The sequence below is a fragment of the Vidua chalybeata genome, chromosome 12 (genome assembly GCF_026979565.1).
Source record: "Vidua chalybeata isolate OUT-0048 chromosome 12, bVidCha1 merged haplotype, whole genome shotgun sequence".
Classification (NCBI taxonomy): Eukaryota; Metazoa; Chordata; class Aves; order Passeriformes; family Viduidae; genus Vidua; species Vidua chalybeata.
In genome coordinates this window covers 20368902-20379139 of record NC_071541.1, presented here as the reverse complement: position 1 = coordinate 20379139, position 10238 = coordinate 20368902, and the positions used below count along the sequence as shown (strand labels likewise).

At 59.3% G+C, this 10238-nt stretch overlaps 1 protein-coding gene across 3 annotated transcripts; it reads right to left on the bottom strand.

Annotated features, from left to right (window-relative positions):
• Positions 1 to 2482: 2482 nt before the first annotated feature.
• On the bottom strand, positions 2483 to 10140 carry LOC128794136 (uncharacterized). Of its 3 annotated transcripts, none has more exons than XM_053953796.1 (17): positions 9916 to 10140; positions 9485 to 9556; positions 9048 to 9119; positions 8774 to 8851; positions 8585 to 8686; positions 8019 to 8126; positions 7290 to 7361; positions 7132 to 7203; positions 6946 to 7044; positions 6399 to 6506; positions 5669 to 5740; positions 5232 to 5303; positions 4958 to 5035; positions 4764 to 4862; positions 4204 to 4317; positions 3416 to 3581; positions 2483 to 2883 (listed from the first exon to the last, which is right to left on the bottom strand). In XM_053953796.1, the coding sequence occupies exons 1-17, from the start codon at positions 10010 to 10012 to the stop codon at positions 2721 to 2723; spliced, it is 1644 nt and encodes a 547-aa protein (XP_053809771.1). In that variant the 5' UTR covers positions 10013 to 10140; the 3' UTR covers positions 2483 to 2720. The 3 variants fall into 3 exon arrangements, with proteins under 3 accessions (XP_053809771.1, XP_053809773.1, XP_053809772.1); XM_053953798.1 differs by having other exon boundaries at positions 4958 to 5029; XM_053953797.1 differs by having other exon boundaries at positions 8774 to 8845; positions 9916 to 10139.
• Between the last annotated feature and the right edge of the window lie 98 nt (positions 10141 to 10238).

Here is a 10238-nt window from a genome sequence, read left to right as displayed (position 1 = left end):
TTTGCAAAGAGGCAAGGCAGCACAACAGGCAGTTCTGTGTTAGCATTAGCAGTCAGGCTCAAACAAATCCCATCTTCTAATCTACCAAATGTCCCTTCTGAAGAATGCCTGCTCTGGTGCTCTGCCACCTCACACACCAGAGCGTGATTCACATACTGCAGCCCAGAGTTAGGTTTTTGCAGCATTGAAATGGGTGTGGTCAGCAGGATTGCTGGGGATAAATCGCTACAGAACTGAACTAAAAATGGGTGCACCATCCCAGGCTGGACTTAAATAGGCACAGGAATTTTGAGAAGATGAGGAGAAGATAGCACTGTAAAAATCGGCTGAAAATAAAAGGAGGAAATGCTGAAGGAGTTATTTGTGCACATTTGGGGGTTTGTTTTTCTTGGGTGCAGAGCAAAATCAAAAGCTCCTAAATGTCCAAAAGATTGGAAATGTGGAATGTCCTGCGTAGCAGAGTGTCAGACCTCTGGATCCCTAAAACAATTTTATCATGGTGGAACAGTGGCAGCTTGAGCTGGTGCCTCTTGGGGACCCTGAACAAAGAACCTCTGGGCTTTTATACCCTCCCAGCTGAAGTGGGATAGTCGGGGTCTTCCTGCTGTGTCCGAGTGCCCGGTCACTGGCTGGCACCGCAGGTCCCCAGGTCCTCTGCTGAGCCATCCCTCTCCTACAGTCAAGTTCAGTCTGTCACATTTGGCTTTTCTCTCTGACCCACCACCAGGACCACAAGAGCACATCGTCCTGAGGATGTAAAAATGCCTGTTCTTGCTGGAACATTGCTGTTGCGTGACAGCCCTGCAGGCAGAGCGGGCAGCTGTAGGGATGTTGACTCGTTTCCCTGGTGCCAGCCATGCTGCATGCATCGGAGCTCCTGGGTGTTGGTGCTCGCTGGGACACGGCCCGGCCCGGCACCACGGGGAGTTACAAAGCGTCTTCAAGGAATCCCCACACGTTAAAGCACACGATTCAGCCTGGGATTTTAAGTTGTTTGTCAACTTAAAGAGGGCCTAAACAAGTCTGCAAGAGGCCTAAACAAGTCTCCTATGAATTCTCTCCGTGGCAAGTTCACTTCCGTCCCCGAATGCCCCTCAGCGTTCCCAAGGCAGTGGCAGGAGCCGGGCGCTCAGCCGGAGCCCCGCTGGGCGGGAAGAGCGCGACACAGAGCGAGCCCTTGGTGCCTGGGATGGCCACAGGCCCGGGAGAGCCGAGCGGGCAGCGCCAGGGCCCTGCTCAGGGCTCCCCAGGCTCCTGTGGCATCGGTTCCGTCCCCTCGGGCGCTGAGCGGTGCCCGGTCCCGCCGCTCTGCCTGCGGGGCTGCCTGTGCCCGGCTCCGCTGGAGGCAGGGCCGGGGCTGCGGCCCCTGGGCTCGGGGTGCCGCCTGCCCGGCGCTCAGCACCGCCCGTGCCGTGCCCGTGCAGCGCGACCCGGCGGGGCAGCTCCGCCTCGCCCCCTCGCCACAGCCGTCCCGGCAGGGCGGCTGCCCCTGGGCCGCGGCAGCCCCGAGCCGGACGGGCCCGGGAGGGCCAAGCAGGGAAGCCGGGAGGGCTCCGGCCCCTGCGTGCCTCAGAAGACACTCCAGCCCCACTGCCTGCAGCAGGAGGGACGCAAAGCACCGGCACGCTTATGAGAGTCCGCAGCCCTCTCCACATCTGAAATGAGACCCCAAAACCCCATCACGGGCCCCAGCAGAGACCCCCAGCACCCTGCACACCGTGGGAGACATCCCAAGCCCCCTGCGTGCCTCACACAGGATTCCAAATCCCTTGCATGACTTACAGTGGACCCCCAGAGTCCTCCATGCCTCAGAGAGAACCTAAAATATCCCTGTGTGTCTCACAAGGGACCCTAGTCCCTCGTGCACCCTTTGGGGGACTCCAAAGCCCCCACGTGCCTTATGGGGAAGCCCAGGCCAGCTAGGCCAAGTGTTTTGACCTGGAAATCAAGTGTGATTGCAGCTGGCTTGTTGTGCCTCTGGGGCTGTTCATCAGCCCCATCAGGCCCCGAGGCCACACAGCCCTTCCCTTCCCTTCTGGCCCTCGCCCAGAGGAGCAGACCCTGTGCAGCACCCTGGATTGCTGATGGCCCATCAATTAGGTCTTATCAAGTGTGTGTTAATTAGGGAGGAGCTTTGTTTTGCCTGCTGGCATTGCAGGTCAGGCTGTGTCCCTGGAGATGTTCTTGATGGCTTCCCTCTTTTCCTGGGCATGCCACTGGAGGAGCTCCAGGCCCAGATGATCCCACGGAAGGAAATGTGCCCTCAGCCCAGGGACGCTCAGCATGGGCTCCCCCAGCCCCTCGGGGCCCTGCCGCTGCTCACAGCAGCCCCTGCCTGGCTCCTGCCTGCCCTCACCGTGGGCATCCACGGCTGCTCCTGGGCATGGAGCTCAGCCAGTGCTGGTGCCGGCTGGGCTTTGCTGGTGGTACCACCCAGACACGGGGGTGACAGCTCCATCTCTTTATTGCAACTGAAGTGGGGGCCATCACCTACCCTGGCAGGGGCGGGGGGTTACCTTCAATAGCATTTAGGGGGCAGGGCCAGGGAGCTTAGGGGCAGAGGAGGGACCATGTTGGTCTCAGTTGGGGCTGGAGGGTGCTGGGCTGGTACCGGGGTCTTTAGAAGAACTGGGGAATGGGCTGGGACGGGACAGAGGGAGATCAAAAACGGGTGAAGGCAGCTTGGGGATACCCATGGGGATAGGAAGTGGCAGTGGGATCTACAGGGTCTTTGGAGATATCCTCGTAGACAGATCTACTGGTGTCCTCTGCTCAGAACTCCAGAAAGGGCTGACCAGGCCCTTATTACTGCTGGAGGTGCTCCACAAGCAGTCTGGGTGTGAGGGGAAGCCCCCGCCTTTCATCTCCTGTCCAGAGCTGCGACTGTGGAAAGAGAGGAGAGCCTGAGGCCACCAGCTGCCAGTGGCACACTGGGACCCTCCTGCACAGCAGGGCCCAGAGCTGGCAAGGCTCCCCAGCCCGGCTGGAGCTGCTGGCACACCTTGGCCCAGCTGGACAGCTGCCCCTCAAGGCCCCGGCGAGCAGGGGACAGCTCTGGGCAGGCTCCCTGGCCAGGAGCGGGCCCCAGAGCGCGACTGCCTTTCAAGGGCAATCTCGTCCCTGCTCTTTCTCCTCCCCACCTTGCCTCGCCTCTGCCCTGTGCCCCTGGGGCTGCTCTTGGCCAGGCATCCTCAGTGGGAGCCAGCACTGGCTGCAGCCCCAGCGGGCCCCCCAGGACAAGGCCCAGCAATTAAGAGGCCAATGAAAGCACTGAGCAGCAGCAAAACCCTCAGCAGAGTTCTTTGGACAACCACAGACTGGCCACAACTCCACTGCAGCCTCTCTGGGAACCTTCCCTGTCTATAAGAGACTTTCAAAATAAGCTGTTTGAGGGGAAAAGCAACAAAGCACTCACCATTTTCTCTTCCAGGAATACCAGATTCTAAAGCAGCACAACATGCAGACAAGCTCCAAAAGAAGCATGCCTGCCATTAACCCTAGCCAGTAGCCTGTTCCATGACAGAAACCCCTTCCGATGCCCTTCTGGGAATCTGGAACAGGTGCTGTGGTGCTGGCTGCATCTGTGGGAGCAACGGGGAGCGTGAGCCCGCGCTGTGCTGCACTGCTGAGCTGGCAGCAGGGTGCATACGGCCAGGACGTTCTCTGTTTCCCCCAGAGCTGGGGCCTGCAGGGCACAGGCTGTGCCACCCAACAAAGCCCAGCAGGCCGGGAGGAGAGCCCGGGGCCAGCGCAGCTGCTTGGGCAGTCGCTGCTTTGACGGACACAGGCCAAACCCTTCCCTGAGCAGCCCCTGCCAGCCCTGGGCCTCCCTGCCCTGGGACAGCTCCCCCAGCCCCAGGGGACAGAGTCAGGCCCTGTCAGGAGCCAGTGCAGCCCCTGCCCAGTCAGGAGCCAGGGCTGGCTCTGGCCCTGGGCTCGCAGCAGGGCTCCCTCTCGGGGCTGCTCCCGTGCCTTGGGCCTCTGGGAACTCAGGGCCAGCTCCGGGAGCAGCTGCAGCGGGAGGGGCGTTGGTGCGTGAGTCCCGATTCCCCGGGGCTGTGAACGAGCTCCAGAGGCCTGGAAGCCGAGGCGCCTCCAGCTTTGGCTGCTGCCGGGCCGTGCAAGGGCAGGGCCTGGGGGAAGAGCTGCTGCCATACAGCCCCGCCGAGGGCTGAGCCCGGCTGAGCCTGGCACAGCAGTTACCTCCTGTGCCTGTGCCCGTGCCTGGCATCGCCTTCCTCCCTGCAGCAGGGGCTGCCACTGAGCCACTGCTTCCTCCGGGATGTGCCTCCTTCTGCAGAGATGTTTGGTCCATCACTTGAAAAAGGAAGAGGCACAGCTGGATCAGATGGAAACATTCCCCATTGGAGAGGTGGCATCTTCTGGAGGCAATGCTTGTCAAAGTCACAGGTAAAGATCAGGAGAATGCCCAGGCTGTGGGGGCCAGAGAACTCCCTTGTGCAAACAGCTGCGTCTCCTGATCTGCTCAGACACTGGGAAATTGCAGGGGATCTCAGGGTGTGTATAACTCGTGGTGCAGTTTGGACTCCCAATCAGCTGCTACCAAATGCCTTCCTGCAGAGGCTGGGGAGAAGCTGCAGCCAGGCCAGGCTGGGAAACAGCCCTGCAGGCCGTGAAAGCAGCAGCGGGGCAGCCAGGCTGCCATGGATCCCTTCCTGCTGGGCCGGGCACGGCGTGTCCAGATGTGCAGGGAAATCCCCCGGCTGCTGAGTCCCAGAGAAGGCTGAGGGGAATGTTCCCACCTTGTCCTCCCTGTGCTTCCTTCTGTGTTTGTCTCAGGAATTCGTTTGACTCATGAGACTTTGTGGCTGCGGTATCTTGGGTCTTTCCTTTTGGAGGTCCTTAAGAGAAAGAGAGAAAGTTGTTCCATTTCCCAGGAATGGATCCCACAAAACCAGTGCACAGCCTGTGGGGTCAGCAGGGGCACACTACTCACCCCTGCGACGGGAGGTCTGTTGGTGCGCAGCATCCAGCCCAGGAGCTGGAGAAGTCCTCCCTGCAGACACACCTGTAACTGAACAGCCACAGGAGCTTCTGTCATCTCTGCAGATCTGCACGGGCAGCACTGAGCTGCAGGAGCGCTGAGGGGATGGTGCAGGGCGAGGGCACACACATGCATGGTTCTGTCCTGGCACTTGCAGCGATGCCTCCCTGGCCGAGCTTTGGGCTCTGAGCTGGCAGCTCTCCCAGGGGGAAAGGCCTTGACCTACCCTCAGCATCTCCCAGAGGGTCAGTACTGGGTATGGGTTGGGAAGCTGCACCACCTTCAGCAACAGGTTCAGCTGCAAAGAAAGGCAGGACAGAACAGCTCCTGTGGCACTGTAGGAGATCCTCAGGCTGCACCCAAGGCTCAGCCCGGGGGCGCAGCCCTGAGCCCGGCCCCTTCCCTCTCTGCTCTTCTCCCTGGCTGCACAGAGCACACGGAAGGACACACTGGCATTGCACATGGGAGGAAGATGGACAGCCAAATGCTCCTTCCTCCCACTGACAGCGATCCTGTGGGATCGCTCTGGGCTCCAGAAGGGAGCAGGGCAAGGCTTCCAGTTTCCTTCAATCTTAAGATGATGTTAAGGGAAATGGCTCATGAGTGAGCCCTTGTCACATTGACTCAGGTTATTCTCTCAGGAAAGGCACACTGAAAACTTGCCTCCAACATCCTCCAAGATCTTCAAGCCATTTTCCAGCAGGGCTTCCAAATAATCCAGTTTGTGATCCCAATCTAGAAGGGAGCACAGATCAGAACCATTTCCATGGTGTGCTGTAGTCCCCCTCTGCCTCAGGGAACTGAGTACTGCAAGGCAGTTGGGTAAGGCTGTGGGAACCAGATGGAAATGGATATGGCCAAAGATGCACAGGGGCCTGGGGAGCTCTAGGCTGGCTCCTGATCCTCTCTACACTCTTTCCCTGCCCTGGCAACATCCCTGGAGGGGGAGCGGGAGTAGCCCTGGGTGCTGGGGGCGTTCTTCCTCCCACAGAGGAAATCCTCCCTAAAGGCCAAGGGTAGACTGCGGCAGGCAGTGCCACAATTGTCCCTCCCTCCCTCCCTCTGTCCCTCCTGCCCTCCTTCTGCTGGGAAACTTCCCAGAGCCCCAGGGGACGTAGCCAGGTGCTCACAGGACACACTGGAGCCTTGCTCCTGCCCTCTGCACTTTCCCCACCATGGTTACTCTGTGCAGTCTCTCCCAGGTTTCGGGATGTGTCTCCCACAGAGGGACCCCAGCAGGACTGCTCAGTACCCGAGTGCCCTGAGCCTGCTCAGGATAAGGACAATTCCCCTGGGCTGTGCCGCTCTTGTCTGGGCTGTGCCTGCACTGCCAAGCAGCAGAGAGGGCAGCTCAAGCCTCAGCAGGGCTCAGGCCCAGAGACACAGCAATTACCTCCAGTGACTGTGCCTGGCATCGCCTCCCTTCCTGCAGCAGAGGCTGCCAATGAGCCACTGGTTCCTCCGGGAAACTCAGCCTTTAGCACAGCCTCTCCTTCCATCTCTGGAGAAAGGAAAAGGCACAGCTGGATCAGGTGGGGCTGTTCCTCACTGGGGATGGGGCATCTTCAGGATGCCAGGCTTGTCAAAGACATTGATATGGATCAGGAAATGTCCCAAGCTCTTGTCACTGGGCCAGAGCACTCCCTTGTGAGTAGCACACCCTTGCAATCAGCTGCACCTCCTGATCTGCTCAGACACTGGGAAATTGCAGGGGATCCCAGAATGTGCATGGCCCATGATGCAGTTTGGCCACCCTGTCAGCTGGTGCCAAATGCAGAGGCTGGGGACTGGGAAACAGCCCTGCAAGGTGTGAAAGCAACAGTGGGGCCGCAAGGCTGCCATGGATCCCTTCCCACTGTTCCGCGCACAGCGTGTTCAGATGTGCAGGGAAAGCCCTCGGCTGCAGAGTCCCAGGGGAAGGCTGAGGGAAATGCTCTCACCATGCCCTTTGTGCAGTTTCTTCACTATTTGTTTCAGGATGTTGTTTGACTCAAGCGATTCCTTCTCTCCTCTAGGTTTGTTCTTCCCTCTCGGAGGACCTTAACAGAAAGTAGTTCCATTTCCCAGGACTGCATGCCACAAAACCAGTGCACAGCCTATGGGGTCAGCAGGGACACACTACTCACCCCTGCGAAGGGAGCCGGGCTTGCGTGGAGCAATCAGCAAAGGGGCAGGAAAATTCCTCCCTGCAGACACAGCTGTAATTGAACAGCCAGAGAAGCTTCTGTCACCTGTCCTGGCAGGCTGTCAGCAATTATTCCTTGGTGGGACAGTGGGAACATACCTGCAGGAGGCTCCAAGGGCTTCAGAACTTCATTCAGCCAAGCTAATGGAGGAGCCTTCCCATCAACCTCATCTAGAACGGAGCACAGATGAGAACATATTTCAGGGTGTGCTGGCATCTCCTTCTGCCTCTGAGAAATGGGCACTGCAAGGCAGTTGGGTAAGGCCGTAGGAGCCAGATGTCAATGGACATGGCCAAAGCTGCACAGGGGCCTGGGGAACTCTGGGCTGGCTCCTGGTCACTCTCCACACTCTTTCCCTGCCCTGTGCAACATCCCTGGAGGGGCAGCTGGAGCAGCCCACGGCCCAATGGGAGTCTCTCACTCCCATGCAGAGGAAATCCTCCCTAAAGGCCAGGGGAAGACTGCAGCAGGCAGTGCCACAACTGTCCCTCCCTCCCTCCCTCTGTCCCTCCTGCCCTCCTTCTGCTAGGACACCTCCCCCAGCCCGAGGGCCCATAGCCAGTCCCTCTCAGGACACACTGGAGCCTTGCTCTCGCCCTCTGCCCTTTCCCCACCATGGTCACCCTGTGCAGTCTCTCCCAGGTTTCGGGATGTGTCTCCCACAGAGGGACCCCAGCAGGACTGCTCAGTACCCGAGTGCCCTAAGCCTGCTCAGGATAATTCCCCTGGGCTGTGCCGATCTTGTCCGGGCTGTGCCCGCACTGCCAAGCTGCAGAGAGGGCAGCTCAAGCCTCAGCAGGGCTCCGGCCCAGAGGCACAGCAATTACCTCCAGTGACTGTGCCTGGCATCGCCTCCCTTCCTGCAGCAGAGGCTGGCACAGAATCACTGCTTCCTCTGGGAAATGCTTCCTTCTGCACAGCCTCTCCTTCCATGTCTGGAGAATGGAAAAGGGACAGCTGGATCAGATGGAAACATTCCCTTTTGGGAATGGGAAAAGTGACAGCTTCAGGAGGCGATACTTGTGAAAGGCATGGGTAAGGATCGGAAAACACTCAGGATTTTGGGAGTGTTGGATGCTGGTCCCTTCTCCAAACAGCCCCTAAACCAGATCCACCCAAAGACTGGGAAATTGCAGGGGATCTCAGGGTGTGCACGGCCCATGGTGCAGTTTGGGCTCCCTGTCAGCTGCTGCCAAATGCCTTCCTGCAGCGGCTGGGGAGAAGCTGCAGCCAGGCCAGGCTGGGAAACAGCCCTGCAGGCCGTGAAAGCAGCAGCGGGCCAGCCAGGCTGCCATGGATCCCTTCCCGCTGTACCGGGCACGGTGTGTCCAGATGTGCAGGGAATGCTCCCAGCGGCAGAGTCCCAGGGGAAGGCTGAGGGAAATGCTCTCACCTTGTCCTCCCTGCAGCATTTCCCTCAGCATTTGCCACATGAGTTCAGATGGTTCCAGGGATATCTTGTTTGCTGTGTCTTTGATCTTCTCTGTCTGAGGACCTTAGAGCAAAATATTTCCATTTCCCAGGACTGGATCCCACAAAACCAGTGCACAGCCTGTGGGGTCAGCAGGGACACACTACTCACCCTTGTGATGGGAGCTGGGCTTGTGTGCAACTTCCACCAAAGATCCTGGGAAAGTCCTCTCTGCAGACACACCTGTAACTCAACAGCCACAGGAGCTTCTGTCATCTCTGCAGATCTGCACGGGCAGCACTGAGCTGCAGGAGCGCTGAGGGGATGGTGCAGGACGAGGGCACACACATGCATGGTTCTGTCCTGGCACCTGCAGCTTTGCCCCCCTGGCCGAGCTTTGGGCTCTGAGCTGGCAGCTCTTCCAGGGGGAAAGGCCTTGACCTACCCTCAGCATCTCCCAGAGGGTCAGTACTGGGTATGGGTTGGGAAGCTGCACCACCTTCAGCAACAGGTTCAGCTGCAAAGAAAGGCAGGACAGAAGAGCTCCCGTGGCGCTGTAGGAGATCCTCAGGCTGCACCCAAGGCTCGGCCCGGGGGCGCAGCCCTGAGCCCGGCCCCTTCCCTCTCTGCTCTCCTCCGTGGCTGCACAGAGCACACGGAAGGACACACTGGCATTGCACATGGGAGGAAGATGGACAGCCAAATGCTCCTTCCTCCCACTGACAGCGATCCTGTGGGATCGTTCTGGGCTCCAGAAGGGAGCAGGGCAAGGCTTCCAGTTTCCTTCAAACTTAAGATGATGTTAAGGGAAATGGCTCATGAGTGAGCTCTTGTCACATTGACTCAGGTTATTCTCTCAGGAAAGGCACACTGAAAACTTGCCTCCAACATCCTCCAAGAACTTCAAGCCGTCATTCATCAGGACTTCCAAATAATCCAAGTCATGATCCCAGTCTAGAAGGGAGCACAGATCAGAACCATTTCCATGGTGTGCTGGGATCCCCTTCTGGTTTTGGGAGCGGGGCACTGCAAGGCAGTTGGGTAAGGCCGTGGCAGCCAGATGTGAAAGGACACGGCCAAAGCTGCACAGGGGCCTGGGAAGCTCTGGGCTGGCTCCTGGTCACTCTCCATCCTCCTTGCAGGCCCTGTGCAACATCCCTGGCAGGGAGGGTGGAGCAGCCCTGAGCCCCTGGGGACTCTCTCCCTCTCCCCCAGGAAACACTCCCTCAAGCCCAGGGGAAAACCATCCCGCAGCGCTTCCCGGCGAGCAGGGAGCGCTCTCCCGGGAAAGGGGAGCCAGGCTGCCAGTTCACCTGCTCCCCGCGCTTGCAACGGAGCAGCCTGGGCAGCCCTGGCAAGCAGGGCCACGGCCAGGAGGAGCGGGAGGAAGAGGCGTAGAGCAAGGGCCATGGTGCCTCGCCCTCTGCCAGTCCCGCAGCTCTTGCTGCCACCGCTGTCCTGACACCGCTGTCCCAAAGTCAGCACCACTGCTGCCACCGCCGCTGCTGCCGCAACAGTTGTGCTCAAGGACTGACTGCTCGGTCCTTGTGGTGCTGTGCAGCCACGGGGCTCCGGCACCTCTGTGACCTCAGAGCCTGCTGTGACCTCAGCCTGCTGTGACCCCAGAGCCTGCTGT

Excerpts from the sequence above, each read along its gene's own strand:
- LOC128794136 (XM_053953796.1), bottom strand. The coding sequence starts at position 10,012 with ATGGCCCTTGCTCTACGCCTCTTCCTCCCGCTCCTCCTGGCCGTGGCC. Across the intron at positions 7,204-7,289 it reads GCCCTTGGAGCCTCCTGCAG|CTGTGTCTGCAGGGAGGAAT; the intron begins GTATGTTCCCAC and ends GTTCAATTACAG. Across the intron at positions 3,582-4,203 it reads CACGGGCACAGGCACAGGAG|ATGCAGCCAGCACCACAGCA; the intron begins GTAACTGCTGTG and ends TTGCTCCCACAG.